Raw genomic sequence first — 13489 nt, 5'->3', positions numbered from 1 at the left:
AATAAAAAATATAAAAATGTGACACACAAATAAATGTATATATGTATATAAATATACACACATTTGTAAATGTATTTTTGAGATTTTAAAATAAATATGCTTGACTTTGTGTGTGCAGTCTGGCAGTCTGCATTTGTGGATCCATTTTTTGCATTTGTGGATCCATGTGTGTCACATTTTAATATTTATATTAATTATATATACATTTATAAATTCGTTCATATTCATTTTTACTCACATATATCTCGATCAATTTGACTCAAAATTTCCCCCATACAGGCGCGCCCCCGAGAGTTGCGCGCACCTGGAAGGGAGGGCGCCAAATAGGAAGGAGGACACACACGGCAGATGTGTCTGACAACCTACCGCATCAACTGTACTCCATACATCAATATTCTGCCTCTATGAGAGCGCGACCCATCAGCGGTTTTCCATCCTAACGGAACCCAACGGCCCCTGCGCGAGGACACAGTGACGGTAGGACCGCAGCTAGCACTGCTAGCTAACTGAAGCTAAGTTAGCCGAGGAGGCAAACTTAATGGAAGTTAACTTTTAGAATAAGCAGCCGGGGAAATCCGCCCTTCTTTAACATTTAAGTGGCTCTAACGTTTGCTTACTTCCAGTTTATCGGAAGTAGTTTTACCTGAGAGCCACTTTGGTCAGTTAACGCGTCAAATTTGATTGAAGGATTGAACGTCAGGTGTTGACGACATGAGCGGTTGTCATGGGAGCGTTACCGGGGAGACAACAGTCGCTATGTGCCGTAAACAGCGCGCAGATTTCAGCTTTTCTGCTGGGATCCGGGATAATTAGTTAAAAGTAAAGTTAACAGCTGATGTTCGTGTTGTTACGGCTTAGTTTCTCAGTGTTAAAGTGGTTGAAATGAGGGTTCATAATGACTCGGTAGGAGTTTGGACACTTGTCCACTCATTTTGAACGGGCAGGTGTGCAGTACCGTGATGTTGACGTCATACACGTGCTGGATTTTCCCCTTTTATTTACCTGTGTACATTAAGGTATGTAGGCCTCAAAGATTGGATGAAAAACTGACAAATCAGTGGAACAAATGCATGCATTTCAGATGATTTGGAGCAATTACGACTTAAATAAAACCTTAGGAAAGAAATGAATTAAGTTTAGGATTGTCTGTGGTGTAATCTAATGATATGAATTTGTCTGATAAGAGCCGCCATTGAAGGGTAACTTTGATGTGAGAGGGTAAATGATCAATATGGGCTTCATAAATCAATAATACAGCTCACAATGGTGGACATAACTATCACCAGTAATACATTCTAGAGCAGATTGATAAGCAGCATCTAAAGATCTCAAAGTGAAGGTAAAGCAAGTAAAGTCAGCATAATCCAAAATAGATATTTAAAAAAGCAGTAAGTTAAGTCATGTGACGAGAGATGACGAGATCATTGAGTTTTTTTTTGCTCCAGCGAATGTATTTTTTGTTTTGATCTGCACTGGGGACTAATTTATTGACTCCAGCTTGGAAATGCTGATTAAATTCAATAGCAGAACGAACAGTGTCTGCTTTGTACACAGCAGCATCACAGAAAAAACTGTCAGTCTGTGTTAATGATGAAGGAAACGGGCCGTAGAACTGAGCACAGAATCACAGTTTAGATTTTAGACGCACTTCAGTCAGTCTGAGGTAAATCTGACACACGCTGCATGCGTTTAGCTGCGATATGCAAATACCACACGGCCCACGCGATTAAAGTACAGGCTAATCGTGGCTCTGCGGCATCCTTGAAGTTTTGTGTAATTAGTTTTTTGTCTCTGACGGCACCATAAGTGTGTCATCTCTCTTCAGACATGGACGAGGACAGGGTGAGCATATGGCCACGCATGGAGCCCTTCTTACTGGGTGCGCTGCAGGTGAATACACTCTCACAGCTGCTCCGTGTGATGATGTCGACCGGAGCGTGCGAACGTTTTAAATTAACTCGAGTCCATGCCATTGAAGGTGGCGCCTTCCTCCAAGCTCAGCCTTCACTATCTGCGAAAGATGGCCATCTACGTGCGGACGCGGGACGGCTGCTTCCCCGCTCTGGGCTGGCCCCTGTGGAGGCACATCGCCTGTGGAAAGCTGCAGCTCCCAGAAGACTTGGCGTGGCTCTACTTTGAGACCTTTGACCTTCTTTTAGGGCACACCCCAGAGGAGAGGCTGGAGTGGGCGGAGTGTCTGTCCCAGTGCTCCTCGAAGAGCGAGCTGGACCAGCAGAGGAACAAGGTGAGAGTACGGTTAGGCCTCTGGTTGTTGTTGTAACGCTGCTCTAAGGCTCCACACTGACACTCAGCTCTTGCTTCTTTGTTTTCAGTTGTCAGTGGACACTCTGCAGTTCCTCCTCTTCCTCTACATCCAGCAGCTCAACCGCGTGTCTCTGCGCACGTCTCTGATTGGCGAAGAGTGGCCCAGCCATCGCACCCGCTCCCCGTCTCCATCAGAGGCCAAGACCAGCTCCCAGAACAAGGTTCCGTACTTTGAAGGACCAAAAAAAATATCATCAAGCTGCCACCCCTCAGTTCTTTAAAGGGATAGTTCACCTCTTTAGACATGAAGCTGTATGACATCCCATATCAGCAACATCATTTATGAACATCTTCTTACCCCCTGCTGCGTCCTGTGGGCAGAGTTCCAGCCTCGTTTTGGTGTTGATGAAGGTAGTCCGGCTAGTTGGCTGGGGTTTAAAAAATAAAGCGTTTTGCTTCTCAGAACAATATGCGTTCAAAAGAGTAATACATTTGCATCACAAAATCTTTCTCCAGGAAAAAGTCAGACCTCACAATCTCTTGGCCCTATTTTCTCTCCCTTCATATCACTGCCTGCTGCCGACAGCCGCGCCTGTTACAGTGTTTGCTGCTCGGTCTGCACAGCAGGCAGTGATGCGAAGGGAGAGAAAATAGGGCCAAGCAATTGTGAGGTCTGACTTTTTCCTGGAGAACCATTTTGTGATGCAAATGTATTACTCTTTTTTTTTTTAAACATAAATTTATTGGTTTTTCATGTTAATATAACAACATCCAAAACATATGGCAGTAAAGAAAATAATAATTAAATGATTAAAAAAGATACAATAAACCGCAGTAATTAGTCAGCAAATTACTGTGCAATGAATATGAAATAATAAAAATAACAATAATAAATTTTAAAAAAGTATTCAAAATGTAGGTTACAGCTTGCACTCCCAACAACAAATTAAATAATTTTCATCATCTCATTCTCCCTCCCTCACCAGTTCCAGAAATATCCTCCAAATATCATAAAATTCAGAAGCCCTCTTTCTAACAATATAGGTCAGTTTCTCAAGAGCCAAACTCGACATATGTATTACTCTGTTGAACGCATATTGTTCTGAGAAGCAAAGCGCTTTATTTTTTAAACCCCAGCCAACTAGCCGGACTACCTTCATCAACACCAAAACGAGGCTGGAACTCTGCTCACAGGACGCAGCAGGGGGTAAGAAGATGTTCAGAAATGATGTTGCTGATATGGGATGTTACACAGCTTCATGTCAAAAGAGGCGAACTGTCCCTTTAACGTGTCGCTGACAGTCCCGTCTTTCTTCTTATTGTGATCGGCAGAACTGGGACGATCAGGCCCACCTGTCGTTCGTACAAAGCCATCTGGGGGAGATGTTGGAGCTGCTGGTGGAGCCCGGCCAGCTGTCCCAATCTGGCCAGGCCCAAAGAGACTGCCAGGTCAGTTCAGAGTCAGCACGCCGCTGTTCCCGGCGAGCGAAGCGGATCGCTTCTTTTAACCAACCGGCAGAAAATCACGGTGTGGATTTGCTGCTCGGCACTCATAACTTAGGATCTGATCTGCACTCGCAGCAGCTTTAATATCTATGCTTTGTTTTCACCTTCCCCAAGTAACAAACAACATCAATTACTTCCACCAAGATTTAACGCACGTTATTATATTAGAGATCTACGTCAGCGACTAGACCTCCAACTTTTCCTGCCCTTGAGGCAAATCACTCCTCCCGACTTCCTGTAAATGATCAGGATTGACTCCAGCTGGTGATTCAAGTGATAGTTTTATTTGTCACATACACAATCATACACAGTACAATGTGCAGGGAAATTCTTCCTGGTCCTGCTACCAATAAAAAGATAATTAAATATGAATAAAAAATGAATAAAAAATACAAAATAAGAATAAAAGAAAATGTATAAGGTATCTGAAATATACAGTATTTCCTCAAAGGAAAGATCCAACGAGCTCAGAGCAGATCTGACGAGGAGGATCTCAGATTTAAAAAATAAATAAATAAATGTCAGACATATTAAAGGTGAAATATCATAGAAAAATCTCTTCTTCCTGTTCCTGGGAGCATAAATATTAGGGTGTTACTCATTAAAGAAGCCGTTCTGATCTTCATTTCAAAAGTACGTCACTTCTTAAGTTGACTCCGCCTCCTCTGCTAAGCCCCGCCCACTCACACCCACCCTGCTGGGCGGATGAAGCCAGCTTCTGGTGGAAATGTTCCGCTGTCAGCTGCACTGAGGAGCAGGAAAAAACAGTGATTCCTTCCAACTAGGGCTGGGCAACGATTTAAAATGTTTAATCTAATTAATCCCATGATTTCCCTGATTAATCGCATTTGTACGCAGAATCCAAAAGTAGCGTATAGCCTTTAGCATTTAGCTTTATTTTAAATGTGCTGCCATATGAATGAAAGTGCCATAACATTTGTTGTGCAAACACACTTTTAACATCAGCATCTTTCTGTAGTTTTTATGTAGAAGCCTCGCTCCACTGTCTGTTTCCTTGAATGACTTGCTGCTATCAGTTGTGTGTTTTGCCTTTAAGTGATATTTTAGACTGGAACTACTACGCTGAGAAGACAATTCAACTTGGCAGTGTTTACAGATGACTTTGGTTCTGTCGACTCCGCCGTCTGGAAGAACTTTAAAATGAAAATGGCCGAGTAAAAGTTCCGTACCCTTCTCCATGTTTGGTGGATCCGCCGATTACTTTCTTTTCCGGTTCCACAGCAGACAGCAACAGACTTTTACAGAATAAAAGCCTGTGAGCAACAAACTTTTACAATAATAAAAGTGTACAAGAGGCTATAGTCCTCGCTGCAGCTGGCCCGCATCGGACGGCCCTGTGCTGCATGTCGTTCCCCCTCTCTCCGCCCCCTGTTTCCTGTCTCTCTGAACTTTACTATCCATTAAAGGCACAAAAGCCCCCCCCAAAAAGTTTAATTTTTATTTAAATTAAAAAATATATATATTTAAAAAATAAATTAATTAATTTGGCGGTTTAGGCGTTACCAAAATTCTTTTTTTTTTTTAATTAAAAAAATAAATAAAATAAACTTAATTTAAATAAATGAAAATAAATAAATAAAACCTGCGTTAATGCGTGATAAAATATTTATCGGCGTTAACTCGCCCGGCCCTACTTTCAACACTTTAAAGAAATAATGAAACATTTTGCTGAGTTTTTCTTCACCTCCAGCCTGAACTGCTTTCACTAACGAAGCTCTAAACCAGTCGGTGTGTTTCGGCAGGTATCTCTGGAGGCCGTGCGGAGCCTGGGCCTCCTCCTGGAGGGCTCTGCTGGCCAGGGCAGAGGCGTTCAGCCCGTCCACCGGCTGCTGACCAAAGGTCCGCTTCAGAAGCAGTCGGGCTTCGCCCCGGAGAGCCGCTCCTTCTCTCTGCACCAGCTCCTCTCCTGCCTCACCCACAGCCTCACCCTCAACCCCTTTGGGATAACCGCCTGCCTGCGCTCGGGGAAGAAACTGGCCTGGGCTCAGCAAGGTGTCCCAGAACCACCCGACATTACAAAGTCCTTCACTTTCCTCCCCGGCCTGCAGGTGTTTGACTTGTCTGCTTGTTGTCTGTGCTTTCCAGTGGAAGGGGCCATGAAAAGGGCCAAAATAGCCAGGAACACCCACACTGCTCCACCTGGGAGTAAGATGGTGCTGATGTCTCAGGTCTTCAAACAAACTCTGGCTAAAACATCCGACAAGCTGACCGGTGCCAACATTAAAATCCACAGATGCTCAGACGCCTTCATTTACCTCCTCTCACCGCTCAGGTAAGCTTGGAGTCAGATTATTACATTTCAGTCTTTATCTACACTTCTTTCTGTTTCCTTCCAAGCAGCCAGACTGAGCAACAGTTCTCCAGCTTTCTGAAGGTCTTTCAGAGTTTTTCTTTTGGACATTTTCTGCTTTTTCTCTCATTTTTTCTTCATTAAGCCACTTAACTCTGAGCTATGAACCATTCAGGCAGGAAAAAGGCTCCTAACTCAAGGGATGAACCAGTGTTGTGTCCACACAGAACAAACAACTGAGCAAAATCACTCTAGATTAATAAAAAATTAAGTTTCAGTCCGCTTTAGCTTTATTTATTTCGTATAAGTAAACTTTAAACGACTTACAGGTTGGTCTGAAAGTCAAAGACCACGGTGAACACCCGTCTTATTTTTAATGTAAACAGAAATAATCACAAAGTTTGAAGATTTACATTTAAAAACTGAAGCAGATTGGTGTCATTTAACAAACACTTGTGCAGAGTTATAGAGTTATATTAAAGTCTTTCTGCAAACTGAATCAGATGTACAGTTGAAAAGACTTTCCTGTAACCTTTAAAGTGTCCTGATCAATAGTTCTCCAGCTTTCTGAAGGTCTTTCAGAGTTTTTCTTTGGACATTTTCTGCTGTTTCACTCATCTTCAGTCCATTTTTTCTTTGTTAAGCCACTTAACTCTAACCTTTGAACCATTTAGGCAGGAAAAAGGCTCCTAACTCAAGGGATGAACCAGTGTTGTGTCCACACAGAACAGACAACTGAGCAAAGAAGCCGTTTTAAACTGGATCTTTAGGCACTTTGTTCCCAGCAGCCTGTCACAGAGACACATCATTTGTTCCCATTTCTTTAGCTGCATCTGTGAAAAACAGCTTCATAGTTTCAACTTTTTTGTACATTTATGTTAAAACTGCTTTCAGTTACCAAAAGAGTCAAATTAATATAAGAAATTCAGTTTAAAAAAAATCCTAATCCCAACATAATGAACGTTATCACGTCTAAAAGTAGGAAAAAAACAGACAATAAGACTTTTATGTTATACAACATCAAGAAAAAGTAAATAAGATTCAATTTACACCTTAAAAAGGAATATAAGATATAATCTAATGACTAATTATGGAACAATTAATATAAATTAAATGATTAAACTGTTTTATGCCACCAGAAATGAATAATCTAGAAGCTCTTTGTGGGTTTTAGACTGGAATTAAGATTTATTCCCATTTCTTTAGCTGCATGTGTGAAAAACAGCAAAGATAACACAGTGTGACAGACAGAAAACAGGATTTCTGCAGCAACAAGGTGATTCCCAAAGAGCTGTTAGCTGAAAACTTGGCATATCTCAGCATGGTGTGCAGTGTGTCCTTAAAACATTTGAGGAAACTGGACAAGTGGAGGACAGAAGAAGAAGTGTCAGGCCTAAAGAACTATCTACAGCAGATGAACAGGATCTGAAAGTGATGTCCTTAAGAAAGAGGAAAACATCCAGCAAAGACCTGACACAGGAGCTGAGAGATGCATCTGGACCTTCAGCTGATCCATCTGCTGTTGGCCCAAGCCTCATCAGAAATGGGCTCCATGGAAGGGTGCCATAAAGCGTAACTCAGCCATAAAGCATAACACAGACCTCATTCAAAGTTTATATGTGACAGGAGACTCTCGGCTTTAACTGAACCAAAGGGTTTGTTGATACATTATACAGCTTTGACACAACGGCAGTTTACGTTTTAGGAAGACTACATCTCAGCTGAGGTGTCTCTCCCACTCAAATCCCCACTCTAAATTCGATACTGCACCAATTCCTCGAACAAATGTCTCTCATGTCCAAAACATCTGCCCGATCTGGACAAATTTTACTTCAAAACGTAGGCATTTTTGTCCTCTTTCACCCAAAGTCACACTCATTGAGCTCTGCCACACATATTTCTCCCAAATCACCTCTGAGCCCAGAGGTCGCCTCTCCATTTCCATTATAAAGGCCTGAAGTCATCAAATTCAGGTGAAAAATTACTTTAAAACTGCCATAAAAAAAAACGAGCCACACATAGTAGCCGAATGAAAATTACACCGCTGGCTTCTGCCGTCTCTTGGGGCGCTGACGGTTCAAGAATTATTCGGATACGACTTTTACTTTTCGAACAGCGACCGTTTGTGTGAGACAGTAGGCTAAAGTCAAAATTATAGTCTAATTTTAAGAAGCCATAGTGAGCGTACATGTCATGCTCCTGTTACCGGGGCAACGCCTTGTTAGCCTACTCTGTTCTAATTTTCCAAATTCCAAAGAAGAGCTTTGGGATGTCCTTCAAGAAGCCTGGAGAACTATTCCTGAAGACTCCTTAAAGAAAGGACAGAAAGCTGTCTGAGAGGGTTCAGGCTATGCTGGAGGAGAAAGGAGCTCAGAGCAGATATTCACTTTAAAGCTGCTCAGAACTGAACTAACTCTGGTTCTGCCTCAGATTCTGGGTTTATGTTCATGTTTGAACACGTTTCCATGGAAACAGCTGCAGATATTCACTTTAAAGCTGCTCAGAACTGAACTAACTCTGGTTCTGACTTATTTAACGTTCTGTGTTTTGTTGCGTCCTTCAGGTCCGTCAGTGTGGATAAATGCCGGGACAGCACCGTGGTTCTGGGTCCCGTGGAGACCAGCGTCCACGTGCACAGCTGCCAGAACCTGCGCTTGGTGTGCGTGGCGGGGAGGATCGCTGTCGGGACCTCCTCCCGCTGCACCATCCACGCCCTGACGCCCATCCGCCCGCTGCTCCTGCCCGGGAACACGGACATCACCCTGGGTCCCTTCCACACCTTCTACCCCTCCCTGGAGGACCACATGGCCAGCGTGGGGCTGGCTGTGGTCCCCAACGCCTGGGACCAGCCGTTGCTCCTGGGGAGCGACGGCCTCAACGCCCAGGACGCCGCCTGCTACCGCCTGCTGCCCCCGTCAGAGTTCCACATGCTGGCCGTGCCTTTCCAGACGGAAGGCGACACGTGCGAGGTGCCCGGCGGGCTGCCGCCTGCGTACCAGGCCGCTCTGAGCGAGAAGCAGATGAGGATCCAGAACTGGCAGAAAACAGTGATGGAGGCCCGGCTGAACAAGTGAGTGGTGAACGGGCGCTCCTCGTTCCAGTGAAAGTCACTGGAACAGCGTCTATAAATAGGTTCGACCGGTCTGTGCTGTGATGGAAAAGCCTTCCAGATGATCAATATGGATGTGATTGAGCTGCTCTGCTGGAGTTCAGGGTATGAAAACCACCTCCCTGACTGGGGCTGGCTATCGTGGCCAAATCAATCTGCTCTTAAATAATGAAAATGGCTCAACTGCGTTACAAAATACAAATGTATTTTATTTTATCTATTATTTTCACCATAAACAACAAGGTTTTAAGTGCAAACAGTTTAAACTTCAGCTGTAAACACAACCGTCTCAAAAGTGCCGTTTTTAAACTATAAAAGGAATTGCGAGTGAAAGTGTAGCTTGAACTACAGCCTTCCATCCCTGCAAATTGTATTAAGGCATTGTTCCTTAATGTGCAACAATGATAATAACTAGAAAGAGCTGTTCCTGTGAAACAGCAGTGAGAATGCTTATGAGCTGAATGGCTGACCGTGCTAAAAAAGCTGAAAATAGTTCAATTTTAGCAGTAAAAACTGTTGCTACCAAACTTAACATTGGAGTTAGTCAGAGAATTTGAGAGGTTGATCTCGGTTCAAAGCTCATAGCTGAAATTCTGTAAATGTGAGCTCTTTAGTAGTTACTTTGGCTGAAAGAGGACATTTTGTCCTACATTTTAAGGTATAATTTGTTTCTCTAAGTTAAACTGTATGAAAGTTAGAGGAATTTGTTTGAAAAAACTGAAAAATTTGAAACTCATCAGCACACTGTGTGCTCATTCAAAAAAATCAAGAAGGAGCAAAATGTTCATGTTTTTGAAACTGTCATATTTCAAGATTGGCTGAAGATTTGAAAAATCTGAAACGATTGGTAATAGCTGAATGTCTTGTGACCCATTTAAAGTCTGAATGGTGTCTCTAGCTGAAAGCATGCTGAAGTAGTTAGGTTGGAAAGAGGAAGATGCTTTGGAAGAGCTGAAAGCAGTTTCCACTCTTTGAATAAAAGTTGAATATCTTAAAAAGTGTAAAAGTTAAAAGCACCAAAGATGATAGCAGGAATCTGCTGAAAGAGCTGAACGTAAACGCGCAACTGTTGCATCACGCACGAGACCACAGCTGTTAACGGGTTCATGGGAAGGAAAAAAAAAACGATCTCATGCCCTACAAATCGCTTTTCCAAAATTTAAAATGAAATCGATCCAAAATCGATTGAATCGATTTTTTTTTACCCAGCCCTAATCCCGAGCCTTCCTCCCTCACACGATGCTCCTGTTTTCCGTCTTTTCTCTGAAGGGAGCAGAAGCGACAGTTCCAGGAGTTGGTGGAGTTGAAGTTCCACGAGTGGCTCATGGAAACGGGGCATCGGCAGGAGCTGGACAGCCTGATCCCGCCCACGATGACCAGCCTGAGGGACTCGGACGGGGCCGGCCGCGTCAAAGAGGCCAAACCCATCGGGAACGGACCGCAGTCGCCCATGGCGTGCTGAGCTATACGGACGCTCGTGTTTTCTGGCAGGATGGCTGCAGCGTGACGGTGAGCAGAGACCTGAGAATCCAGCTTTTAGGGAAACCATCAGAGGCGTGTCCATGGTTACGGTTTCCTCTGAGGCGAAGGCAGCTGAGTCCTCGCCGGGCGTCGGCAGGGAGCGGATCGGCATGCTGCAGAGCGACATAACGAGCCCACGCACACAGGGAGGGCGCTTTGCAAACGGTGGAGATTTGGGTTAATGCTGAATGATTTTTACTGAACCCTTCTTTCTTCCTTACTGCAAACCTCTGATCCAACAGCGGCTGAATTTGGTTCTGCGGAGACTTGAATATCCTGTAATCTGGTCGAGCTTCTTTAGATATAAAACAGGGATATTGAGGCATCAAACGCAGGTAAAGAGCTCCTGTTCTTCCACTGGGTTTTACGCTGGTCTCTGTTAAACTGGTCTGGAACCAGTTTAACTGGCCGAGCTCTTTCTCGGTCTGCTGCCGTCTCTCAAAGGATTCAGAAATCTTTCCACGAACGAGTTTTTCTTCACGTTGTTGGAAAAAAGTCGAACTTCGGAGCCTCAGAAGGCTCAACATGAACTTCCACTTCGGCCTTTTTCCACTCGCAGTGTCCTTATTTCCTCTCAGATCCCACCATCGTTGTTCTTTTGTACAGAATCGGTGTCACAGGCTCAGGTCGTATTATTTATTAGTTCTCAAACCTTTCTCCTTTAAGGGAAAACTCCTCGGTCCTAAATGTGTTTAATTATGAACTCACCTGGATGATTATATGTATATATTAGCTCTGCAGAAAGGTTATTTTTCCTAAACGCCCCCCTCCCCGGGAGCCAGTTTGAGCATTTTAATACCTCCAAGTGTACTTCAGCCAGTTGTTTGCACATCTGCATGTTTAGTTTGGAGTTTCCACACAGATGCAGCGGAGCTGCAGCAGGTTTTGGGGGCCGAGTCGTCTCGGTTTGGGGTGAAAGGAAGACGGCGGTGCTGCTGTTTGCTGCTGAATGAGGAGCACAACACTGACTTTCATTAAAAAATAGAAAATAATAAAAGCTTTGACTGAATTCTGCTCATCTTCTTCTGGTTGTTTCTGCCTTTAGTCACTTATTAAATAAAGTCGTGTGGTTTCGCAACAGCATGTAATGCAGATATTCTTTAATTAAAGTGTGAAAAATATTATCATTCTGAGCTTAATATCTCATTCAGTGGCTTTTCCAGACATTTCAGGCTCCTTTCAGGCGTTTTCTCCTGATTTATTTCCAGTCAGGATTTGGATGAGATCCCAGATCGGTCGGTTATGCAACAGCAACACTCGAACATTGGTTTTTCCAGCTGAGAGGTTGGTTTCATTTCAACGCTGAACATTCTGCTGAGCTGGGACAGTCGGGTCTAATTTACGGGAGACCTGATGTTCAGCACAGCTGGAGAAAGTGTGAAAACCGTCCATTAGCTGCTCAGGTAAACCAGGCAAGGCTTTCTATCTTTATTTATATAGCACAGGCAACTCAATGTGCTTTACATAAAGACAAGGCATTCAAAAGCAGCATAAAAACAAGCAATTTAAAGAGAATAAAAATTAAAACACAGTAAACAGCAATCAAAGAAGAGGGGAAAAAAAGAAAAAATATAAAACAATTAAGAGGATTTATAGCATTATGCTTTAAAATTATTTAAAGGAACTCAACCATAAGCACACGGAAAGAGAAATGTTTTTAACCTGGATTTAAAAGTGCTTACAGTTGGGGCTGATTTCAGTTCTGCTGGTAGTTTGTTCCAGTTGTGAGCAGCATAACAGCTAAAAGCTGCTTCACCGGGTCCAGTTTGAACTCTGCACTGGAAAAAATCTAAATCTTACCAAGTATATTTGTCTCATTGAGTATCTCATTACACTTAATATAAGACACAACTGCCTAACAAGCACCATTTCAGCCAGATATAGGGACTTGTTTGAAGACAATACATCTGGAATATCTTGTTAAGTGAAAAAGTCTTGAAAACAAATAGTTTTGAGTCATATTTCACATGAAATAAGCTTTTTTTGACATTTGAAGAGGTTTTTAAGCTAATTTCAAGATCATTTTTAACTCAAAAGTCCCAAATATCACATTTTATTTCAAGAAATCTTGACGAGCCGATTTTCACTAGTTCCATTGGCAGATTTTTTTGCTTATTTCAAGCAAAAACATCTTGTATTTGTTGTTTTTCTTACTTATTTCTGGAGGGGCATTTTTTCAGAGTGGGCTCCACTATCTGACCTCAGTCAGAGCTCTGCTGGGTTTATACTCTACCAGCATGTCATTCATGTGTTCTGGACCTAAACCGTAGCAGAACTGGGGAGTCCAGTCAGAAGACCGTTAGCATTAGCATGTAGCATGAATCAGCTTCTCCTGATCCGTTTGGGACCTGAAACCCTTCATTCTGGAGATGTTCTTAGGTTGATAAAAGTCTGATTTGATTAGATTGTGGAAGGTCAGGTCTGAGTCTATCAGCACGCCGAGGTTCTGGACTCGGTCTTTAGTTTCTAGAGACTCGAGGTGTTTACTGACAGCAAAGCTCTTCTCTTTGTGGCCAAACACAATGAAAAGTACAAAAATTAGGTGTATTTTGCTTAAAAATAGCAAAATTATCTGCCAATGGAACAAGAAAATGTGGCTTGTCAAGATTTTTCAAAACAAGTAAAAATATCTAATCTCAATTAACCCACAAATACCTTTAGAATTAGAGTATTTTAACAAATAACAAGTACATTTTCCTTGATTCTAATTAAATACACGTGGCCTATTTTCTCAATATATTGAAAAATATTCTTGAATTAAGTAAATGCTAGAGCCA

The 13489-nt window shown here is 42.8% G+C and overlaps 1 protein-coding gene across 2 annotated transcripts; it reads left to right on the top strand.

Moving 5' to 3' along the window:
- The first annotated feature begins 291 nt into the window (after window positions 1–291).
- tbccd1 (TBCC domain containing 1) lies at window positions 292–11721 on the top strand. Of its 2 annotated transcripts, none has more exons than XM_075480209.1 (9): window positions 292–477; window positions 1826–1890; window positions 1979–2245; window positions 2334–2486; window positions 3598–3714; window positions 5535–5784; window positions 5878–6064; window positions 8646–9152; window positions 10461–11721. In XM_075480209.1, exons 2-9 carry the CDS (start codon window positions 1828–1830, stop codon window positions 10651–10653), a joined length of 1737 nt encoding a protein of 578 aa, XP_075336324.1. In that variant the 5' UTR covers window positions 292–477; window positions 1826–1827; the 3' UTR covers window positions 10654–11721. The 2 variants fall into 2 exon arrangements, with proteins under 2 accessions (XP_075336324.1, XP_075336323.1); XM_075480208.1 differs by having other exon boundaries at window positions 1808–1890.
- Window positions 11722–13489: the final 1768 nt, after the last annotated feature.

The sequence above is a fragment of the Odontesthes bonariensis genome, chromosome 12 (assembly GCF_027942865.1).
Source record: "Odontesthes bonariensis isolate fOdoBon6 chromosome 12, fOdoBon6.hap1, whole genome shotgun sequence".
NCBI classification, from domain to species: Eukaryota; Metazoa; Chordata; class Actinopteri; order Atheriniformes; family Atherinopsidae; genus Odontesthes; species Odontesthes bonariensis.
This window is presented reverse-complemented; position numbering and strand designations above follow the sequence as displayed.